The following is a 25,435-nucleotide window of genomic DNA, read 5'->3' on the forward strand; positions in this document are numbered from 1 at the left end:
AGGAAGCAAGTGCTGGGTGCCTAAAAAGTGTGAAACAACTGTATATCGAAATAACAGAGGTCAAAGAAACGTGAGACCAGCTCTCCTTCTCACCACTGTGAGTTAAGGAAAAAAACCAGGTTAATAATTATTTTAATATTATTCCTATGTTTCTTAAGTTAGTTTTTACGGCAAAAATTAACAAATGAGGAAAAAAGAGCACTTATCTACCTTGTTCACTGCTCTCAGTTGGGGAATCCTCATGTCGAAGGAAAAATTTCACTTCTTCCCTTCGTGGCCCCCACTTCTGAAGATGTTCATACATCATATGATCAAAGGGTATAGGACGCTCTAGGAAAAAAAAAACAACACACATCTTACTTATCCCAGACACAAACAAAATGACTTCTACAAAAACTAAAAAAAAAAATAAAAATAAATTTAAATAAATGTTCACATATATAGTAGAATTCAAGGCTATTACAAGTACTGAATTTTAACTTTGATGAAATAAAAGCAGGAATATGAATCTGAAATAATCTAGGTAATATATAAATACAAGAAGTATAAATAAAAGCAATTTTACAACATCCATGCCCATCTTCCTCTACTTTATATGTGGGACGCCTACCACAGCATGGCTTGCCAAGCAGTGCCATGTCCACACCTGGGATTTACAACATTAAATAGGGAACATTGAAAAAATGCCCTTTACAGGGGGCCGGCCCTGTGGCCAAGTGGTTAAGTTTGCGCGCTCCGCTTCGGCAGCCCAGGGTTCGGATCCTGGGCATGGACATGGCACCGCTCATTAGGCCATGTTGAGGTGGCGTCCCACATGCCAAAACTAAAATATACAACTATGTACTGGGGGGATGTGGGGAGAAAAAAAAAAAGAAGATTGGCAACAGTTGTTAGCCCAGGTGCCAATCTTTAAAAAAAAAAAGAAGAAAAAATGCCCTTTACAATATTTATTTATCATTAACCAGTGTGCCTCTCACTCTTCATAGAGACACATTAACAAACTGGCTGAGTCTTATCATTCATCAAAATGTTACACATGGCAGTCACACACACAGAGGATGGGCAGGGCACTTCCCCCAGGCAATTCAGGTAACATTGTGAATGTCTGCCAGCACTTGCAGAGACCAAAAATTACTACTAATAAAAATTACATTCTATAAAATTAAACATATTAATGTACTTCAAATATTTTTTTAAAAAGCTAACAGAATATCTCTTTACCAGTTACTTGAAAAGAGCACTAAGACAGATGTTAAATTTAAAAGTTACCACTTTCGTATGTTTATAATACATTCCATTTTCCTTTGAATTGTCTCATGCATTATGCCCCTTGGGGAAAAAAGAAAACCTGGGTTGTTTGCCTGTTTCTTAGGTATTTGAAGGAGGTGTTTATATTTTGGATACTAATCTGGGGTTGGTTACATAGACTGAAAATAGGCTTGTCTTTTAATTTTGTTGGTATCTTTTGTTATACAGAAATTAAAAAAATTTTAATGTAAGCAGTTACCAATCTTTCCCAATTTTGAGTTTTTTGTACAATAAATCCTTCTCCGCTCCAAGCTCAAAAGGATATTCTCTTATATTTTTTCCTCAAATTTTAAAGTATTACTGTCATTGTGTCTATGGAATTGATCTGATTTTATCCTACATGTTTTGTTTTGCTTTTGAGGAAGATTAGCACTGACCTAACTGCTGCCAATCCTCCTCTTTTTGCTGAGGAAGACTGGCCCTGAGCTAACATCCGTGCCCATCTTCCTCTACTTTATATGTGGGACGCCTACCACAGCATGGCCTGCCAAGCGGTGCCATGTCTACACCCGGGATCCGAACAAGCGAACCCAGGGCCGCCAAAGGTGAACGTGCGCACTGAACCGCTGTGCCACGGGGCCAGCCCCATCTTTATCCTACCTGAATAATCAATCATCCAGCACCATCTATTCAATAGTCTGTCCTTTCCCCTACACACGTAATTACCACCCGACATGTATCAGGACTTCTCATGCGCAAGGGATTTTTCTGAGCTGTTTCTTCTATCCTATCGGCTATCAATCTACCTCTGTGCCAACACCACAGTCTTAATTACCATCGTCTTACAGAGGACTGCTACCTGGGAGGTCAGGTCCCCTCACGTGGCTTATCTTCAAAATTGTCTTGGCATTTCTCAGCCCTTTGTTCTCATATATTTTAAGGGCAGCCTGTCAAGTTCATTTTCTAAAGGTATTGCTTGGACTCATAAGAATTTATTTATAAATAAATTTGGGGAGATCTGACATCTTTGTGAACTGAGTCTTCTAGTCCATGAGCGTGGTTACGTCTCTCCATTTCTTCCGGGTACCTTGTGTTCTTCAATGATTTTTTTTTAAGTCTCACCATAGAGGTCTTGCATATCATAATCTATTCCTCTGCACCTTTAGATTTTTTGCTTACATGTGCAAATACTTTTAAAAAAATAATTGTTTTATTTTGGAACGATTTTAGACTTATAGAAAAGTCACCAAGACACTACAGTGAGTTCCTGTATATCCTTCACCCAGCTTCCCCTCATGCTGACATCTTACGTAACTATGGCATATTTGTCAAAACTAAGAAATTTACACTGCTGCCTCACTGTTGATTAAACTCCAGGCTTTATTTGGATTTCACCAGTTTTTCCACTAACATGCTCTCTCTGTCCCGGGAACTGATCCGGAAAACTACATTGCGTTTACTTGTCATAATCCCAGGGTCTCCACTGGTCTGTAATAGCTCAATCCTTCCCTGTTTTTTTATGACCTTGACAGTTTTGAGGAGTTCTGGTCAGGTATTTTATAGAATGTCCTGATTTGGGCTTGTGTGATGTTTTTCCCATGGTTAGAATGAGGTTATGGACTTTGGGGGGAACCCCACAGCGTGGTGCGGGAGGGGGGGCTGCCGTTCTCATCTCTCATACCAGGGAATTCATGCCATCATCACCTTGTCGTATTACTGGTGACACTGGCCTTGATTACTTAGTTGAGGTGGTGTCTGAGCATCAGGGAGGAGGGGACCTGAGGATCAAGCAGCTGGTAACTGGTGAGTGTTGTACTGCATGGAGGGGAGAACCACAGCTGATGACATTAGCCTCTTTCTTCAGAAACATCTCCCTCAGGATTTACCTATTTGTTGGCAACTAACTTACAGGCCCTATTCCACCTCGTCCTGTGAAAGGAAACTGAAGGGAATTTTTATTTCTAAAGAGAAGCTTTACACTTCAGGAGCTGTCCCCCTGGCTTTTTGCGTTGCTAATTTAACAAATGTGAATTGTGTAGGTAAAAAGTGAATTGTACTGTGAAGTTTTGGCACTCTTTGGTAATTCTTGCTTAGTTATTAATTATGCCTGTTTATTTTATCAGCATTTGTGCTTTACAAACATTCTCGGTAGCCCAATGCAGCAACTGTGGAAGACAAGGTGTGAGGGAAGAGGAACTCTACACCTAGGCCCACACTCCGAAGAATTGAAAACCTCTGTCCACACAAATATGTGTACATGAGCGTTCACAGCAGCGTTACTCACAGTAGCCAAAAAGTGGAAACAACTCAAATGTCCATCAACTGATGAATGAATAAAACGTGGCACATCATACAATGGACATTATTAAGCCAAAAAAAGGAATTAAGTACTAATACGCACCACAACATGGATGAACCTTGAAAATATTAGGCTAAGTAAAAGAAGCTAGACAAAAAGGCAAACATATTTCATGAGCCCATTTCTATGAGGTACCCAGAAGAGTCAACTACATAGAGCACGACAGTAACAGAGTGGCTGCCAGGGGCAGGGGGTCAGGGAGGAATGGGGAGGTACAGAGTTTGGCGATGGTTGCATAACACTGTGAATGTCCTAAAAACCACTGGATGGTACACTTTAAAATGGTAATTTTTATGTTATGTGAATTTTATCTCAAATTAAAGGGGAAAAACGGAAAGTCTGAAATGTTCCCACTGCTCCTTCTGCTTGCAAGTGAGGAAGGCCACCAGCAAGTCAGAAGACTGATAGAAAACGACCTGGAGGAGAGGGCAGCAGGAGGAAGCCAACCAGTGTTTTTCCTCCTTTCAACACAAGTGTGTGGCTGGGTGAGCGACCCTCCTCTAAGTTTTCTGTTCAGTCTGGAACTCGACTTTAAGACAAGACAAAGAACTTTGCAAGCTACAGTCTAATCATACATTCAAGAAGTGAATTACTGCTTTGCTGTAGATAAGTTCTAGATTTCTATAAAGAAGAAAATCCTGCCATTCATAGAAATACAACATACATTGTGCTGCTGCCATTTCATCTTCTAACACGTGTAGGCAAGCTCTGTCTCATTCAGCAAACATCAAGGGCAAGGACAGAAACTGTCTCATCTCAGTTGAAAATGCAATCTGTGTGTGCTTAGCTCAAGTTCAACTCAGAACTGAGTATGTGTACAGCAAAAGAGAAGCACAAATTGAACATTAAAGAAGTAAATATCATTTGATATTTTTAGTTTAGAAAGTGTTAAAGACAAAAACCACAGGCCCAAAATGGCATCACTTGTGCTAAAGCCCATGACACCAAACCCAGACTTAATACCTGACCTAACTGCAGCTTTGACCTCCCCAGAAACACAGTCCTAATCACTGACCAGCATTTCCGGTCTGTGGGCCCTCTCCATCCCCCAGAGGAAGACGAGGCAATCTGCACGATCAAACTCTTGCCTTCCCTTCCCCCCAGAGAGAAGATGTGCTGGCCCCAAATACTCCTTTCTTTTCTTTGGCTAATAACTTCCTTGTCCCACTCTCCTGCCTATAAAAACCATCCATTTTGTATAACCCCCCCGGACTATCTCTCTGCCTGCTAGTTTGGATGCTGCCCAATTCAGGAATCGCTTAATAAAGCCAATTAGGTCTTCCAATTTACTGGGTGAAATTTTGTTTTTAACAGAAGTGACATTTTTTATGTATATAGGCCTACAAAAAAGATTTTTAAAAACATGTGTATTGTAATTTTTTAACGGTGAGGCGGATATTAAAGCCTAACTGTGTCCCTCAGTTTGACATAAAATTGTCTGAGGCCATATTTTTATTCAGATTGCTTTGGCTTATGGTGTTAGTAACTTTAGTTTTAGTCACTTTACTAATCAACATTATAAAAAAATTTTCATGTTTTTTACATTCATTAAAATCCATTTACCACCTTTATTTAAATCTACCAAATCTGAGTGTAACTTGATAAAAATTAAATCCAATTTTGTCTTAAATCAGTTATTTAACAGAAATTTATTGTTTCCTTTTTTAAAGAAAAGATTAATTTCAAGAAAAGCAAGCAAAGCTTCACTATCTTTTTTTAAATAAGGTTAACTAAAACGTCACTTTTATTTTAATGTGGAAACAAAACTACCCTATACATATCATGTAATATATACTATCACTCATTAGCATCTTGACATAATGGAAATCTATGATGCGACTTCAAGGCGTTCTTTGGGTGAGGCAACAAGAAAATCAAGTAGCAAATTTCACAAAAGGAAAAACTGAAGGTTCGACCTGCACTCCTGACTTGCATTAGCGTTGCCACTGTGTGGGGAAGGCCACATGCAGAGCAGGGTAACAAACTGGCCCAATTAACAGAACGTTATGGGCTAAGTTGTGTGCTGCCCCTCGCCACCCCCAACAAATGCCAATGTTGAAGTCCTAACCCCTAGCACCTCAGAATGTGACCTTATTTGGAGACAGGATTTTTTAAGAGGTAATAAGTTAAAACGAGGTCATTAGGGTGGGCCCTAGTCCAATATGACTAGTGTCCTTATAAGAAAAAATTAGGACACAAACACTCACAGAGGAAAGACCATGTGAGGACACAGAGAGAAGACAGCTGTCTACAGACCAAGGAGAGAGGCCTCAGGAGAAGCGAGGCCGGCTGACACCTCAATCTCAGACCTCTGGCCTCCAGAATTTTGAGAAAATAAATTTCTGTTGTTTAAGCCACCCCATTTGTGGTGCTTTGTTATGGCAGCCTTAGCAAACTAATACACAGATTCACAGAGAAATATTCTCTTCTCAAAAGCATGGACAATTATGTTAGAGTATTATGTTTATGACATATACTGATCATACTAATATACCATGAGCTATAGATGCAATAATTTTCACGCAGGAGTTCTCTGAAAGCTGATGATTACTTTATGGGTTCCTTTAGGGTAGAAAGGCTGAGAAAGGCTGTTACAGTTCTTTTCCCCTTCCTTTGAATCTCATCCACTGGGAAACAGCTCTTCAACATTCAGCTCCGCTACTCTGTTTCACTCAATGATCTAAGCATTTCCAAGGGCCTGTTAGGAGTACTAGGCTGGGCACTGGAGATACAATGGTGAACAGACCAGTCCCTGCTGTCAGGAATTTTAGTCGAGTTAGACACATGAAAGCTACTATATTAGGTTTGATAAATACTATTGACAGTATTAGAGCACAGGGGAGGGACATTTAACACCCTGTGAGATTCAAGGAAGGGATGAGAAGCAAAGAGTGAATAGAAATTAGCCAAGCAAAGGAGGGTACATGCTAAGGATTGTTCTAGACAATGGGAATAGCATGCACAAAAGCCATGGCAAATACAGTATGCTGTGACCCTGTGCTCTGAGGTGTAGTTCTCATTCCTAATGAGGTAAAACCACAGGTTACGATTTCTGGTGGGCATGGAGAAAGGATAGCACCAACTGAATGACTCACATAAGAGAGATTAGCATTCTCAAGTGGCCAAGGAGCACCTGGGGCTACAATATTTAACGCAAAAAATTGTATTCTCTCCCAGGCTAAATCAAAGAGGAGGAGAGGTAGATAAGGAATTACAAGTGAAAACAAGTAACAAAGAGTAAGAGTGCTAAGAAGCTAGAGAAGAAGAAACAATGATGGAATGACTAGGCTCTAACATTAGTCCCCCAAAAAACTACACTTAATTAACCACCACCCCTCTTCCTGTAGCTGTTATCAGACTGAAAACTGAGGACCTACCCTCTTACTTTTGGTTTAGTAACAGTTCAACATTTATCAAAATCAAGTTTCTCTCAATGTGTCCTTAAAGTCTTTACTCTGAATTCTAAGGATAACATTAAAAGAATAAGACTTTGGAAGAAAATGTTTGCAAATCATATACCTGCTAAGGGAGGGACTTGTATCTAAAATACATAAAGAACTCTTACTGGGGATGTAATGTACAGCATGGTGACTATAGTCAATGATACTGTATCGCATATTTGAAAATTGCTCAGAGTAGATCTTTTTTTTTTAATTTAATTCTTTTTTTTTTCCCAAAGATTGGCACCTGGGCTAACAACGGTTGCCAATCTTTTTTTTTTTTTTCCTGCTTTTATCTCCCTAACCCCCCTCCCACCCCCGTACACAGTTGTATATCCTAGTTGCACATCCTTCTAGTTGTGGGATCTGAGAGTAGATCTTAAAAGTTTTCATCACAAGAAAAAAATTTTTGTAACTACGTATGGTGACGAATGTTAACTAGACTTATTATGGTGATCATTTCACAACATATACAAATATCGGATCATTATGTTGTACACTTGAAACTAATATAATGTCATACGTCGATTACACCTCAATAAAAAAAACTCTTACAACTCAATAAGACGACAATCCAATTAAAAAATGAGCAAAGGTTCTGAACAGACATTTCTCCAAAGACATACAAATGGCCAATGAGCACATGAAAATGTGCTCAACATCATTAGTCATTAGGGAAATGCAAATCAAAACCACAATGAGCTATCACTTCACATCTACTAGGATAGCTACAAATAGAAGACAACAAGCATTGGCCAGATGTGGAGAAACTGGAACTCACATATACTGAGTATGTAAAATGGTGGCTTTGGAAAAGGAGCCTGGCAGTTCCTCAAAGAGTTATTAAACAGAATTACCTTACGATCCAGTAATTCTACTCCTAGGTATATACCTAAGTGAAAACATGTCCACACAAACACTCGTACATGAATATTCACAGCAGCGTTACTCATAATAGCCAAAGAGTGGGAACAACCCAAATGTTCATCAACTGATAAATGGATAAATAATTGTGGTACACCCACACAATGGAATATTATTTGATAACAAAAAAGAATGATGTACTGACACATGCTTCAACACAGATAAACCTTGAAAACATATGCTCAATGAAAGCCAGTCAAAAAGGGCTTCATATCGTATGATTCCATTTACATGACATGTCCAGGACAGGTGAATTTATAGAGACAGAAAGGAGATCAGTGGTTACCCAAGCATGGAGGGGGATACAGGGGAATACGGAGTGACTGCTAACGGGTATGGAGTTTCTTTTTTTGAGGTGATGAAAATGTTCTTTGATTTAGGTGATGGTTGCAAAACTCTCTGAGTGTACTAAAGCTACTGAATTGCACACTTTAAATGGGTAATTGTATGGTGTGTGAATATCTCAATAAAGCTGTTAAAAAAAAGCATAAGAGTGCTCACTTGGGCAGCACATATACTAAAACTGGAACTGTACAGAAAAGACTAGCATGGCCCCTGTGCAAGGATGATGCACAAATTCGTCAAGCCTTCCCTATTTTTTATTGCATATTTGACAACTGCTAAGAGAGTAGATCTGAAAAGTTCTCAACACAAGAAAAAACAATTCTGTAACTGTGTGGTGATGGATGTTAACCAGACTTATTATGGTGATCACTTCACAACATATACAAACATTGAATCATGTTGTACACCTGTGACAAATAAAAATGGCAAGTAATAGGATATATTGGAATATATGAGGAAGCCATTTGGTATAAACCTAATTAGGCCTGACCTTGTCTTTCCAAAAGGGCCTGACCGAGGCTGTTGAGCATGCATTGTATATCTGCTTTAGAGATTCCCTCTGGCAAGAGCAAAAGGCCCTTGAGATAAAGGTGCAACTTCTCTCCCCCTCCCAATGTTGGCATCTCCTTAAAGATTAAGCATCTTTCTTTAGGCTGGGAACCGATTGCAGCGCTCATCTGTGACCCGCCCCCCCCAGCCCGAGGCAACACACCTGCCACCCCACGGTGTTCACTGAGACAGCAGACCTATCTGCCGTTTCCATCAATCGCTGTGCTGACAGAGCAGCCTCGTGACTACTGTAAAAGGGACATTTCAATTATATGTGAAACATACTCTTTGAGGGGTATATAACCACCCTTATACCCCCACTTCTTTGGAGTGCTCTGTTCCTTTGTGGAAAGACTCTCCCGGGTTATAATCCTAAGATTTAAGCTCAGAATAAACTCACCCAAATTTTCATTTATAGATTGGTTATGGATTATTTTCGTCGACACCTGAAACTAATACAGTTTTATGTCAATTATATCCCAATTTAAAAAAATGTAAAAACAAAAAAAACACAACAGTGTAAGACTTCACTGATTATCCCTAAGCGCCCTTTAAACACTTTCATTTGAATGCCCATCTCATTATCACCTCAAACTCAACTTGTTCCAGTCGATCACTCTCTTATTCCAACACAGACTCATCCATACCACACAGTTACCTTTCTGCATGCTGAATAAAGGCTAGCCTCCTCTGCTGGTGCTGAAGGCCTTGAACGAGCTCGTCTAGTCTCTACCCTGCTGCCCACCTTCTCTCAGTACTGTCTTAGGAGCAAACCACGTTCATTTTCCTCTCCTGTCCTCCCATCCTACTGCTTCCCTTACTAGTATGTCTTATCCTATCTAAATTCAGTCCCTCCTATAGAGACCCAATTATTTTGCAGAAGTTTCTGTATTCAGTAATGACATTATCTACCCTAATCTTCTCTGCCCAGGTAGCTGACAAAGTCCTTAAATGTAAGAGCCAGTATTTACTCTTCTCAATTTAATAAGCAAGTATTTGTGAAGGGCCTACTTGATGAGGATCAGGGCTGCCCCAGGGAGAGAAGCCCAAGGCTTCCGGCCCTACATACCAATCTATATGATCCTCCGGGAAGCATAGGACGTCCTGACCTGATCCGACCTGACTCCTATCCAAAGCTATAGGACCACCCAATAACCAGACCCCACCTGCACTGATACCATTTTAACGACTTTTTTACATGATCTTTCCTTTGTCTTGTAAAGAAATAACTCACATACCTATGCCTTATAAATTTAGCCCTAACCCTCAACACATTGCAGCTCTTCACTGCCCATGGGTCCTGTCCCCATGCTACTCCATGCTATTCTCTGAATAAAAGAGCACTACTGCCAGACCTTGAGAGTCCAAGAAAGCTTTCTTTTGACAACTCAGCTCACCGAGCCCGCATCACTACTGTTTAAAAGGTTTTGTACACTGGGGAACACAATAACGGTTCTCTCTTCATGCAGTTATCAAAGGGAAAAGAGACAGAGAAGAACAACTAGACATGTAACAAACAAAACACTGCCAGGTCTCAGTGGACAGAAAGCTCTCATTTAGTTAGTAGTGATATTAAGAAAGAGTTCACACAAAAGCTGGATCTACTTTCCCTGCTTATTTCAGATGGCTATAGAAAGGTCAAATCACATCCTTTTTTTTTTTTTTACAAAAAGCATTTCTAAAATCCTATCCTCATGCAATATAGTTTTTATTTTAATTATTCAATTCCTTATTACCACAGATAACTAAGAACCAGAAACAATATTCTCCACTTAATAAACATTAAATTTCATACAATTAGTATATAGAGCCTAATACATACCATTTCCCCTCCACACTTCAGCTAAATGGCAACTGCCTTCTCCAGGTTCTTTGCAAAATTCTACAACATCTCGACATGTTGTTTCTGGTGTTATAGGAACTTCCGTTAAAATCTGTTCATTGTTGCTCAAGAACACGGTTAATATCATCTGTAAGAGAAAAGATTAAATGTAAGCTACAACTAGAGTCATTATCATAAAGAGATTAATTTGTAAATTGAAAGCCATCTCTCCAACCCTTTCTTCCCCTACCCAACTCCACTCACCTCCACCCACTCCCACGCCTCCAGCCCTGGGCCAAAATGCCTACAGGATTAGTTTTTGGAAATAGACAAGCTGATTCTAAAGTTCATGTAGAAAAATTAAATAAGTTAGGAAAATTCCAAAAGAGGAGTATTAGAACGGAACCAGCACTATCAGATATTATAAAACCCCAAACAATATGGCACTAGCGCATAAATACATCAAAAGGACAAATTAGGAAGTCTAGAAACAGAAATGGTAAATGATGAAGGAGGCATCTCAAAATCAAGGCAGGAAAAGACTATACAATGGATGATGTTTGACCAATTAAAATCCCCATTTGGAAAAAAATTGGATTCATATGGTACATCATACACTAGCATAAGTTCCTAACAGATCAAATATTTAAATATAAATCATAAAATTATAAAAAGTTCTAGAATAAAACTGGGTAAATTCCTTTTTATAACCTTGGAATACAGAAGCCCTTTCTAACTACAACTCAAAAACCAGACCCATCAAAAAGAAAAAAAAACCAGACTGATATATTAAGTAATTAAATATAAGACTCTTGGGGCCAGCTCCGTGGCCGAGTGGATAAGTTCACAAGCTCTGCTTCGGCGACCCAGGGTTTCGCCGGTTTGAATCCTGGGTGTGAATATGGCACCACTCATCAAGCCACGCTGAGGTGGCATCACACATGCCACAACTAGAAGGACCTACAACTAAAAATACACAACTATATACCAGGGGGCTTGGGGGAGAAAAAGGAAAAAATAAAACCTTTAAAAAAAATATATATATATATACAGGGGCCGGCCCGGTGGCACAGTGATTAAGTGCATACGATCCGCTTTGGCGGCCTCGGGTTCGCCAGTTCAGATCCTGGGTGTGGACATGGCAACACTTGGCAAGCCATGCCGTGGCAGGCGTCCCACATATAAAGTAGAGGAAGACGGGCATGGATGTTGGCTTAGGGCCAGTCTTCCTCAGCAAAAAAAAAAAAGAAAAGAAAAAAAAGAAAAAGAAAAAGCAGAGGATTGGCAGCAGATGTTAGCTCAGGGTTAATCTTCCTCAAAAAAAAAAAAATATATGTATATAAAAGACTCTTTCACAAGGCAAAAAAGACAAATTAGGGGAAAATATTTGCAATTCATATTACAAATAAAAGGCTAATAAGGACTCCTAAAAATTGGTAACAAAAAGACCAAAAATCCATTTATTTTTAAAAATTGGCTGAGGAAAGGAAATAATATATAATAATAATAATCTAAGACATGCAAACTGCCCTTAAACATGAAAATACATTATAACATATTTGAAAAAAAAATTGTCCAGCATTATCTTTTTTCAAATCTTTAAAAAATCCTACCACCTTGATCTAAACATTACTCCTAAAGCACAATTTAAACCAAAGATTTTCCTTAATCAGACAGTATTATAAAGTATTTGTTTAATCTTTGATCAAAGTCAGAAACAAAATCTGCATTTGTCCCAAAATTCTCCTCTCACTTAAAATCTCAGCTATCAACTAAGTATTTTAGTTCATTACTAAAATATTTTTTCTTAGAAGTGCCCTAAATTCCTAAATTTTGATATAAAACATCTTTATATGGCTCATCAGATTTTACATTACCAAAATTGATAATAGTTATGAACTGGTTTCCTTGCCACCAATCTCCCCTCACTCAGACCTACCCTTCACTGTTGCCACTTCATTTTCTGAATGTAAATCAGGTAAAGTTTTCCCCTGGCTTAAAATACTCAAGGGCTCTGCACTGCCAGCAGCCCTTCCCAAAACCTTTTTCTGGTATATAAACAGGAAACAGGTTTCTTCACTGAGACTTAGTCTAATGTTGTAATGCTCATGTGCATCTCTAACTTCTTCCCTCCAGAGACTCGCACGCGGCTTGGACTTCCACAGAACACCCTCTGAGAAAGCCTTGACTACAGGATAAACCGTTAGTTCCCAGAACAGCAAACAGATTCCCCACAGCCTCCGGGGCCTGCAGTCCTAGTGCCTTCCCTCCCGCGCTGAAGTCTGCTCCCTCAATTCCAATCAAGTTCTCTCAGGCCCAAGGCCCCCCTGCCCTTGCTGTTTGCCTGTGAACTCCTATCCCCCTTCAGAAGAACCTCAGCTCATATGCTGCGACCTTTGCAAAACCTCCCTTCACCACCTCCTCTCACCAGGGAGGCTACATGATCCTTCCTCTGTGATCCAGGAACTCTGCACACGTGTCTTTATTACATCACAGCATGAACACGTCTCCTCCCCTCAGCAGGCTCTGTGCTCCTCCAAGCAATTCACTTTTGAATCTTTCTTTTACCATTGCCTGACCCATGGAGGACACACTAAAATACGGTTGACTTCATGAGTGACACACAAAATCTAAAGTCTGCATCATACCATAGAACTGAGGAAATATGGCACATAATCTAAGTAAGATACATCCAGTCTGCTCAATAAACAAGCATTTTTCCTTCAGTTCTTCTTGGATATTATAAACACAGTTACATTTTACAAGAAATTAAACAGCTATTTCTGCTCACTAACCCATAAGAGGAATTTATAAAAAACTGGGGGCTTCAGAATACTGAAATAAATGGCCTGGAATCTATAGAATTTAGAAAAAACAGATAATTCCTGAACCCAGTACAAACAAGCCTAGAACTAAAGAGTCTTAATACTATAACAGTTCCACCAGAACAAACGGAATATATTTTTATTCTTGTTTACACACATTTATTTTACTCTTCTAATGGTAAATATTTTCCCATGTGATTCCATAGCCCATGCTTTTCAAGATCTAATTATATATTTTTCCCAAACCATGCTTTATAAATCAAAGCTTCAAATTAGTAAAAACATTTTTCCTTTTTTTACTACCTTCCCTTTAAGTGTTATTAGTACAGTTCACTAACAACCAATAGAGTGCCCTGTTTCCCTCAGGCCTTCAGTCTTTTTTATTCCTCATCCCTTATCCCTTGTGCCTGCTACAGTATCTCCTGGTTTGTTCTCAATACTATGCGTTATTGAATGTTCACATAATAATTTGCTTCTGGAAGACGGGCCTCTGGCCAGAACCAGGAACTTGCCCGCTCACTGCCCACTGTGGGCACAGAGTAGCCCCTTTAGAGGTCACAAAGGCACAGCTTGTGCTTACTTGCTCTGACAAGCAGAGTTCTTTATGAACTTGCTGTCCAAATGAAAGATGGCATGGCACTATTTTGGGGCGCTTTTTGAATTACCAAGACTTTTCAGCTCATGAATAAGTTTAATATGGAGGGAGAGAGGGAGGAGAGGCAGAACAGCCGAGTTGTGAGTCTGAACATTTATTTTTAAGAGCTAAGAACTCCCAGATAACTTTATCCAAAAGGCCCTAAACATTACCTCACTTTTTAATTCTATTTTATAGTTAGTAAACTCTATCTTTCCTAATCTTGGCAAAATTCATCTTCCCTAATCTCTATTACTTAATCAAAGCTAATTTCATTATAATCATGACAGATTTAAAAGCTTTCAAGATAAATTAAGTTGACACTGACCTGGATGGTACCTACTTCCCTAAGGTATTGCCTAAAATTAAAGCTGAAAAGGCCTGTGACTGCTACTGTTATTCTAGCAAGATTTCCTTAGCTTAAAAAAGACTAAAGAGGGGACGGCCCCATGGCCAAGTGGTTAAGTTTGAGCGCTCCACTTCGGGGGCCCAGGGTTTCGCTGGTTCGGATCCTGGGCGCGGAGATGGTACTGCTCATCAAACCACGCTGAGGCAGCATCCCACATGCCACAATTAGAAGGACCCACAATGAAGAGTATATAACTATGTACCCAGGGTCTTTGGGGAGAAAAAGGAAAAAAATAAAATCTTAAAAAAAAAAAAAAAAGAAGTTAATGTTTATCCTTCCTAAAAGATTATTATGTTGAAAATAAAAGATTTGGTCAACAACAGAAAAATATGCAAAGATTTACACAGTAGTCCCCCCTTATCTGTGGGGACACGTTCCAAGACCCGCAGTGGATGCCTGAAACCGGGGATAGTTCTGAACCCGTATACACTACGTTTTTTCCTCCAGTACATACATATTTGAGGTGTGACAGCAAAACTAGCACAAATTTCTGTTTCCTTTTTCACAATTTCACAGATAGAAGATTTGTTCTTACTGTAGATCCTAGCAAGCTCAGCAAAGACTTTTCTTCTTTCCTTAAGTCAAGAACTCCCAACTTTTCACCTAAAGGAAGCACTTTACAGCTTCTCTTTGGCATATTCAACTTGCCAGCATCACTACTAAAATAAGGGTTCCTTGAACACAAGCACTGCGATACCGAGACCGTTGATCTGACAACTGAGCCGGCTACTAAGTGACTAACGGGGAGGGAACGTATACAGTATGCATATGCTGGACAAAAGGAGGACTCACGTCCTGGGCAGGATGGAGCAGGACGGCCCAAGATTTCATCACCCTACTCAGAATGGCACAGAATTTAAAACCTATGAATTGTTTACTTCTGGAATTTTCCATTTAATATTTTCGGACTGCAGTTGACTGCAAGTAATTGAAACTGTGGAAACAACCCATGGATAAGGGGGGACCACAGCACTATGTGCTATAACAAATACAGCATGTGATGACAAGATGCCCTATTTATGAATTTCTTCAAACTGTTCCCTCTGCCCAGACAAGTTATGCTGACAGACCCTGCTAGTGCCTGCTCATCCTTCTCCATCACCCACAAACATCTGCCTCCTCTTGGAAGTATTTCCTGACACTGCTGTCTACCCATCTTGACCCAATCTGAGATAGAGCCTCTTATGTTCTCTTGTAAGAGACTGTGGCTATTCCTAGCATGACATTCTTACACTAAGTTATCAGTGGTTTTCAGGGTTATATCCTCTACTGGAACAGTGTTTGTGACTCACACGACTGAGTGGGGGCCCCTTACCTGGGCTTGAAATCATCTAAGTGTGTCTCAAGCTGCAGATATTTTTATTTAAAAAAAAAATGTCTGAAGAACCCAGAATCACCATAAGGCCACTGAGGCAGGACTTGTGTCTTTAACTCAGCGCCTGAGTAAAATGCTAGACACATAAGTGGTGCTGGTAAATGAAGGCTGGAGGCAGGCTAGCAGGCAGACAACTGCATAACCATATCAAGTAACTTAAGAGGTCACCTTATCGTTACTTTCAAGAACGTCTGAGGGGCCAGCCCCATGGCCCAGGGGTTAAGTTTGGTACACTCCCTTCAGTGGCCTGGGTTCGGTTCCTGGGCACAGACCTAGACCACTCATCACTGGCCATGCTGCGGCAGCAACCCACATACAAAACAGAGGAAGACTGGCACAGATGTTAGCTCAGGGCAAATCTTCCTCAGCAAAAAAATTAAAAACCATTTGGGCTACATAAAGAAAATCAATCGGAATCAAGCACTAATTTAAGTATTCTACATAGAATTTGTAAAATGTTTACAAATGCAGTATTTAAAGGACGTTCTTGATCCAAGGAAATCAAAGCAAAACACAAATTAGGGATGTATAAGCCATTAAAAAATAGGAACTATCTCAATGTATACATGCATCAACTCATCACACTTTATACAACGTGATATGGCAATTACACAATGACAATGTTATATGTCACTTATATCTCAGTAAAGCTGGGGAAAAAATCACCCGTAACAACAACAAAAAGAGGAACTATCCTATGATCAAAAAGACAGATAATAACAAGTATTGATGAGGATGTGGAGAAACTGGAACTCTCACACATTGGTGGTGGAAATATAAAATTGTATAGCCATTTTCAAAAATCATTCAGCAGCTGCTTAAAATGTTAAACACAGATTTACTATACAACCCAGCAATTCCACTCCTAGGTACCTACTGAAGAGAATAAAATATGTGTCCACACAAAGTCTCATATGCAAATGCTCATAGCAGCATTATTGATAATAGCCAAAAAACAGAAACAACCCAAATGTCCATCAACTGATGAAGGGATAAAATGCCATATATCATACAACGGAATATTATTCAGCCATAAAATGGAACAAAATACTAACATAGGCTACAACACAGATAGACCTTGAAAGCATTATACTAGGTGAAAGAGACCAGACACAAAAGACCACATATTATATGATTCCATTTATATGAAATGTCCATAATAGGCAAATCCATAGAGAAACTAGATGAAATGGGGAGTGACGCAAACGTGCACAAAATTTCTTTCTGTGGTAAATAGAAACGTTCTAAAATTAGATTTTGGTGATGGTTGCACAACTCTGTAAATTTACTAAAGATCACTGAAAAGTTCACTTAAAAAGGGTGAATTTTACAATACAAAATTATACCTCAATAAAGGTATTCTTTAAAAGTACAAACTATAGACTTCCAAAAAAGAAAACAAGAAACTCTTACATGGTAGAAAGAAGCCTAGAATATGAAACAAGTTCTATCCTTGGCTCTGCCACTGATTTTGCCGTGACCGCCTGGGGAAGCTGCTCCCGCGTTTATCGCTGGGCCTTGGCTTCTCATCAGAGAAGCTCCCTACATCATACGGATGGGATACTCTTTAGGACAATGTCTCTCAGACTTTTCCGGCCCTGACCCCTCAGGTAGAGCAGCAGATCCCTCAGCTCACCAATCCCACATACTTTCACTTTCTAGTGGAAAAGGAACTCAGAGATGACAAAGAGTAAATTGAGAAGATAATAAAAGCTATATCAAATTTTAGTAACTTGTAATAATAACTTGGTAGCTTATGAGTAAGTAGCTCATGAAAGCCATAGACAGGATTCGCTCGGGTGGGGTAGGGGGACATCAGAAGACCCTTGCAGCTCTCCAGTGGGCTGCATGCTGCAATATGAGAACCAACACTAAGCTCCCTTAAGCCCTAACATGTTGCAATACCTTCACCAATTTAGAATCTCAGAAACGTTAGGGCTATAAGGAAAACGAAGTCCAAGACACCGCCTTGAATGCCTCATCCCACTTCCCTGAATCAATGTCTCAAAAACAGAAAAAGACTGAAAAATAGGCACTGGCCCTTGCCCACTCACACAGAGCAGGGAGAATAAAATTGGACAGACGTGGGAGGTACTCTTGACTCCCTTCTCTCTCATACTCCACAAACAACACATTAGCAATACTGTTGCCCTAATTTAAAAGTGCACCCAGAGTCTGACCGTTTATTTCCATTGCTACTACCCTCGCCCAAACTACCACCACCTCTCAGTCTGGACATTTTGAAGAGCAACCTAATTGGTCTATGTCTCCACTCTTGCCTTCAGATATATCACGTCACTCAAAACCCTCCAGTGGGTCCCTACTTCTCTCAGAATACATTCTAAAGTCCTAAGTACTTTCCACAAGGTCCTACATGACCTGCACCACACACACACTGCTCTGATCTTACCTCTTACCATACGTCCCTGCATTCCCCTGCTGTGGCCACCGTGGCATTTTCACTGTTCCTTCCACAGAGTAAACCGACTCCTGTCTCAGGCCTTTGCACTTGCTGTTCTCTGCCTAGACAGTTCTTCCCTCAGCTCCTAACATGGCTATATTATTCTTCTTTCAGGTCTCTGCTCAAATGTCACCTTATCAGGGAAGCTTTCCCTAACCAGTGTATCTAAAACCACACTATTCTGTCTATCCTCTCACCCTGCTTTATTTTTTTCTTCTTTGCACTCACCACCACCTGATCTATTTTACATATTTGTTTATCCTCTGTTTCTTCCTACTAGAATATAAGCTCCCTGAGAGCAGGAATTTTAGCTCACTGCTGTATCACTGGTGCCTGGCACATAGCAGGCACTCAACAAACTCCCATAATTATACATAAAATTCTTTTTTTAAAAGATTTTATTTTTCCTTTTTCTTCCCCAAAGCCCCCTAGTACATAGTTGTGTATTTTTAGTTGTGGGTCCTTCTAGTTGTGGCATGTGGGATGCTACCTCAGTATGGCTTGATGAGTGGTGCCATGTCCGCACCCAGGATCTGAACCGGCGAAACCCCGGGCCGCCGAAGCAGACCACGCGAACTTAACCACTCAGCCACAGGGCCAGGCCCCATAAAATTGTTTTTTACAATAGGTTGAGTCAAGAAGGGTAGGTGTCTACCTTCTTATCTTCAAGATCTTGATAGAAAAAGACAGCCAATATCTTACCCTTCTAATCACTGAGTTAGTCAACATCAGAGAGAAGGAAAAAAACATCTTTAAACAATGTTAGTGGGAAAGTCAGGAGCCTATACACATGTATGTGATATCTGGCAGATTTTATGCAAACAGAGAGATCCACGGATGTGCCTTGTTACATCCCTCCCTCCTTCCACAAGGTGGCACTGCAGGGTATCTGGGGTGAGTTCTCCTCCTTTGCAAATTTAGGGGGAAAGAATTAACTCCAAAGAAAACAGAGGAATGGTTTAGTAAGATCATGTTAAGTTCAATTTCCAAAATTGGAACTCGTATTGTTTTGCCAAAGAAATAGAATTGGCTTTGAGAGTAATGAAAATTTTTTTTCCTAAATAAATGAGAAGTGCTAAGATTGCAGGGGTACATATTTAACTCTCCTGAGAGGCCAAATACATGTAAATATTTGAGTAGCATCCACTCAGTTAAATGTTCATTAAATTAGATCCTCAATATTATCAATTGTTTAGTTCAGGTCACAGCTTTTATTTGCTTTAATAATTTAACATTTAAAAAAAATATACTCCAGGGCCAGCCCTGTGGCCGAGTGGTTAAGTTCGTGCTCTCTGCTTTGGCGGCCAAGGGGTTTGCTGGTTCAGATCCTGGCGCAGACATGGCACCACTTGTCAGGCCATGCTGAGGCGGCATCCCACATGCCACAACTAGAAGGACCCACAACTAGAATATACTGCTATGTACTGGGGGGCTTTGGGGAGAAAAAGAAAGAAGAAGAAGAAGAAGAAAGAAGATTGGCAACAGATGTTAGCTCAGGTGCCAATCTTAAAAAAATATAGACAGACAGATTCCATCATACAAAAATCCCCTCTGGCCAACCTGAACTGGTGAAATCTGGCTACCTCTTCCTCCTGGGCATACAAAATAAACGCCTTAGCTTCTCTTCACCTCATTTTCTGAATCCCTTCAGTATTTAAAAGCACATGCATTCTGAGGAAACTGTCTAAAATCTTGTAGAAATGCAAAATTCACGAAACTTTCCATAATGCCTAGATGTGTCATTATATCGGGGGTAGAGGTAATGCAGCTGACCAAATTTATTCTATTCACTAAAACTTACAGAATCCTCTAGGATAGAAAAAGGGCAGTATCAACTCTAACATCCCTGTTGATCAATATTGGGAATCACAGCCCAGAATGATGGATGCTTTACTGACGCTGTGCATGTGACATTATGGAAGCAGAGCGAACACTGACTTGTCAAAGCACAGGTTGTGACTCACTAGTGGACTGTGAAGTTAGTTAAAGCCTCAGGACTAGTTTTGATTTTAATGGAACAGAACGATATAAAATAGTATTAAGAGAATGAAAAGACAAGCCCCCGACTGGAAGGAAAATATTTATAAAACATGTTATCTGATAAAGAACTTGTATCCTAAACATACACAGAACTCTTAAAACCCAAGAAGAAAACAAAGAGCCCAATCAAAAAATGGACAAAATATCCAAACAGATCCCTCATCAAAAAGGTTATACAGACGGCAAATAAGCATATGAAAAGATGCTCAACATCACAGGTTCATGAGGGAATTGCAAATTAAAACAACAATGAGATAGCATTACATACCTATTAGAATGGCCAAAATCCAGAACACGGACAACACCAAATGCTGGTGAAGTTGTGTAGCAACAGGAATTTGCTGGTGGAAACGTAAAATGGTACAACCACTTTGGAAGACAGTTTCCTACAAAACTAAACATACTCGAGGCCGGCCCGGTGGTGCAGCGGTTAAGTTCGCACGTTCCGCTTCTCAGCGGCCCGGGGTTCGCTGGTTCAGATCCCGGGAGCGGACATGGCACTGCTTAGCACACCATGCTGTGGTAGGCGTCCCACATAGAAAGTAGAGAAAGATGGGCACGGACGTTAGCTCAGGGCCAAACTTCCTCAGCAAAAAGAGGAAGACTGGCAGTAGTTAGCTCAGGGCTAATTTTCCTCAAAAAAAAAAAAAAAAGAAAGAAAGAAAACTAAACATACTCTTACTATATGATCCAGGAACTGAAATCCTTGGTATTTACTCAAATGAGCTGAAAACTTATATCCACCCAAAAACCTAGACACCAATGTGTATAGCAGTTTTATTCATAACCGCCAAAACTTGGAAGCCACCAAGATATCCTTCAGTAGGTGAACGGATAACTAACTGTGGTACATCCAGACAATGGAATATTATTCAGTGATAAAAAGAAATGAGCTATCAAATCACAAAAAGACATGGAGGAAACATAAATGCATATTGCTAAGTGAAAGAAACCAGTCTGAAAAGGCTACCTACAGTATGATTCCAACTATATGACATTCTGGAAAAGGAAAAATTATGGAGACAGTAAAAAAAACTGGTTGGTAGGGGTTGGGGATGGAGGGAGGGTCAAGTGAGCGAAGCACAGAAGATTTTTAGGGCAGTGAAACTACTCTGAATGACACTATAATGGTAGATAAATGACCTTACACCTTTGTCAAAACCCGCAGGACTGTACGACACAAAGAGTGCACCTCTATACAAACTATGGGCTTTAGTTAATAACAACGTATGAATATTAGTTCGTCAACTGTAACAAATGTACCACGCTAATGCAAGATGTTAATAATAGGAGAAACTGTTGGGGCTCAATTTTTCTGTAAACTTAAAAGTGCTCTAAAAAATAAAGTCTATTCATTTAAAATAAAAAATAAAGCAGGAGACTACACATGGTAAGGGCACATGTTGTCTCCTGAAATTCTGACTACATACATCCACATCCAGAGATACGTGTGTGGGTAAGACTGGGTCACCTTGTAAAAGGTGTTCCTTAACCTGTGTAGGTCCGGGTCTAAGAAGTTTGAAAGACAGTGCTCTCGGGGCTTCACGAAACCCAGCAGGACTAAGTGAACAATCACCACACTGGGGACAGCACCCCAACACCGTCTATCAGTGCTTATTATTAGGCACTGTGGTACACACTGCACACACTCTCAATTCTCACACTAACTCTGAGACAAACACCACTCTTCATTTTACAGATTAGGAAAAAGAGTCTTGGAGAGGTTAAATAACTTGTCCAAGGTCACTGAGATAATAAGTACCAGAGCAGGATTTAACCCTTGTCTGTCTGACTCCACAGCTATGCTCTGAATCACTACTATAAACTGCTTCAAAATAAAAAAGGAACAGCAAAAGTTTTAATAAGTACCTTCCTACTTACAATGTACTCCCCATTATGTAATAACTTCTCAATTAACCAAGTTTTATCTAGTGTTTACAGTTGGAACTATCTGAATTGCAAGGTTAATCATCACACAAGGGAATCCGAGCAAAGAATCATGCATTTTTTTAAATTAATCAACTACAAAGATTATCGCTCTAAAACTATATAGATGTTCTAATCAAATTTTTTTTTTTAAAAGATTTTTCCTTTTTCTCCCCAAAGCCCCCTGGTACATAGTTGTGTATTTTTAGTTGTGGCATGTGGGATGCCGCCTCAGCATGGCTTGATGAGGTGTGTGTAGGTTCACGCCCAGGATCTGAATCCAGGAACCCCAGGCCACCAAAGCAGAGCACACAAACTTAACCACTACGCCACCAGACCAGCCCCTGTGTTTTTAAAAAACATTGCTCTACACCTAGGTATATACCCAAAAGAATTAAAACATATATCTACATAAAAACTTGAACATGAATGTTTACAGCAGCAATATTCATAATAGCCAAAAAGTGGAAACAGCCCAAACTGATGAACGGACAAACAAATGTGGTCTTGGGCTGGCCCAGTGGCACAGCAGTTAAGTTTGCATGTTCCGCTTCAGTGGCCCAGGGTGTGCCGGTTCAGATCCCGGGTGCGGGCATGGCACCACTTGGCATGCCATGCTGTGATAGGAGTCCCACATATAAAGTAGAGGAAGATGGGCATGGATGTTAGCTCAGGGCCAGTCTTCCTCAGCGAAAAGAGGAGGATTGGTAGCAGTTAGCTCAGGGCTAATCGTCCTCAAAAAAAAAAAAAAGAAATGTGGTCTATCTACCTATACAGTGGAATATTACTTGGCCATAAAAAGGAATGAAGTAGATGTGACAACATGGATGAACCTTAGAAACATTATGCCAAGTGAAATAAGTCAGATACAAAAGCTCACATATCGTATGATTCCATTTACATGAGATGTCCAGAAAAGGCAAATCCATCGAGACAGAAAGCAGCTTAGTGATTGCGAGGGGCATGGGGGAAGGTGCAATAGTGAGTGACTGCTAATGGGTACAGGGTTTCTTTTTGGGGTGATGAAAATGTCCTAAAATTGGATAGTGGTGATAGTTACACAACTCTATGAATATATTAAAACCACTGAATTTTTATATTTTAAAAGGGTGAATTTTATGATATGTGAATTATGTATCAATAAAACTGTTATTTAAAAAAATCTAGCTATGCCAATTACTCAACCTATATAATCAGTAAAGTATTTTTCCCAATGGAAACTTTAAATAAATATTATATTTCCTTGTATATAGTTGGCCCTCCATATCCACAGGTTCCACATCACAGATTCAACCAGCCTTGGGTTGTAAAGGTTATAATGACAGCATCTGTACTGAATATGTACAGACTTTTCTTGTCATTATTCCCTAAACAATACAGTATAACAACTATTTATTTACACGGCATTTACATTGTATTAGGTATTATAAGTAATCTCGAGATGATTTAAAGCATACAGGAGTACGTGTGTAAGTTACATGCAAATACCATACCATTTTATAGAACGGACTTGAACATCCTCAGGTTTTGGTACCCCTGGGGGGTCCTGGAACCAATCCCCTAAGGATACCAAAGGATGACTGTGTATTTTTCTTTTCTCAAGTAATAAACATTTCCAGTTGTATGAATCCCATTTTTCATGTCTGCTAATACCAAAAGTTGAGTACTAATCTTTTTGCCAGCAGGAAACAAAGCTTAAAACAACAAAGGTAATTAGCAAAATGTCTCTGAAGAACACTTTTATATAATCATATATAGACACACCATAGTAAACACTATTCTTCTGATACAAAATCAGAATACAATTTACAAAGGAAAAGTAAATCCAATAGCACTCGTATCTTTTTACAAATGGCTTTGTGCATTTTCTCTTTCAGATTTGAGCCAGCTCTTGAAAACCATGATGCTGGGGCTGGCCCCACTGCCTAGTGGTTAAGTTTGGTGTACTCCACTTCAGTGGCCCGGGTTCACTTCCCAGGTGCAGATCTATACTACTCGTGGGAGGCCGTGCTGTGGCTTCATACAAAATACAAAACAGAGGAAGATCGACACAGATATTTCCTCAGGGTGAATCTTCCTCAACGACAAAAAAAGAATGAAAGAAAGAAAAAGAAAACCATGATGCTACTTTGAATTTGCTTATAATTATCTGAATTACCATTTTCAAAATGTTTCTCACCTTTAGAAAACTAAGCAAAACTAGAGCATGAAAAACAAAAGTCCCAGTGCCTGGAGATTATCTATGCCATTTACAAAGGAAAAATACTTAAATAGATAGTCCCTTAGGCCTGTGGAATCTAAATTCAGGCACTAATGACATGAATCATGATAAAATGCCCTGATGAAACAAGACAGACCACTGTTGTTACAGCAGAGTGATACGGTGGATAAAGTTTCACCGAATTAGGCGAGTTCCATGGAAGAAAAAGTTCAATGTTAGCATTGTTCAATAACAACTGTAACCAGGATCTAGAAATCACTATGAAAAAGAAAACTAAGCATTAATTTACTAATCTCCACATAAAACATGCTATATATATTTTTTAAAAAAGACTTGTCTAAGCTTTGTTATCAACTTTAAAAAGGAAAACCTCAAAGTTTTAAAATAAGTTTTCACAATAAATGCCTTGTTCATATTTTATGCTTATGAAAATAGCTTGTTGGAGGCAGGGCAGATACAGAGCTACAAATTTTATTTTTTCAAATTCTGCTAGTATGGACATACTAAAATATGCTTAAAATCAGAATGAAGTTTATAACAAGAAATTTAACATCAAAGGACTTTTACAATTTATTGATAATAAAAATAGCTATTACTTCAGTGCTTACTATGTCCACTGGCAGGTCCGCTGTTTATCCGTACTATATCACTGAGCTCTCTCAAAAGGCCAAGGGAGCCCAGAGCTTGGATGATCCTGTTGCTGCAGGCTGAAGGACCGCCCAAGGTCACATGACTAAGAAGTGTCAAAGTGTCCAACTCCAAAGCTTAAGTTTCTACTCAAATAGCTCAGGAACAAAACAGTGCTAAAATTCATGAACACTTAAAAACAAAACAAAACAGCTATTGAAGTTCTTCAT

General features: G+C 39.6%; 1 protein-coding gene and 1 non-coding gene across 4 annotated transcripts in view; one reads left to right on the top strand and one right to left on the bottom strand.

Moving 5' to 3' along the window:
• The window catches only part of PPP1R13B (protein phosphatase 1 regulatory subunit 13B), a 72,396-nt gene extending 47,190 nt beyond the window's left edge, over positions 1 to 25,206 (bottom strand). Inside the window, exons 1-3 of one of the 3 annotated variants that reach the window (XM_046647378.1) lie at positions 25,187 to 25,206; positions 10,688 to 10,835; positions 211 to 330 (exon numbers count right to left, since the gene is read on the bottom strand). In XM_046647378.1, the coding sequence (XP_046503334.1) occupies positions 211 to 330; positions 10,688 to 10,835 (268 nt within the window). In that variant the 5' untranslated portion in view covers positions 25,187 to 25,206. Of the gene's footprint in view, positions 1 to 210; positions 331 to 10,687; positions 10,836 to 13,115; positions 13,138 to 25,186 lie in introns of those variants that run through there. The other 2 variants (XM_046647380.1, XM_046647379.1) reach the window with 2 other exon arrangements.
• LOC124231194 (U6 spliceosomal RNA) lies at positions 8,465 to 8,571 on the top strand. The gene has a single exon (XR_006886419.1). It is a non-coding gene; the product is annotated as a U6 spliceosomal RNA (small nuclear RNA).
• Positions 25,207 to 25,435: the final 229 nt, after the last annotated feature.

Source organism: Equus quagga, chromosome 20 (genome assembly GCF_021613505.1).
Source record: "Equus quagga isolate Etosha38 chromosome 20, UCLA_HA_Equagga_1.0, whole genome shotgun sequence".
Taxonomy (NCBI): domain Eukaryota; kingdom Metazoa; phylum Chordata; class Mammalia; order Perissodactyla; family Equidae; genus Equus; species Equus quagga.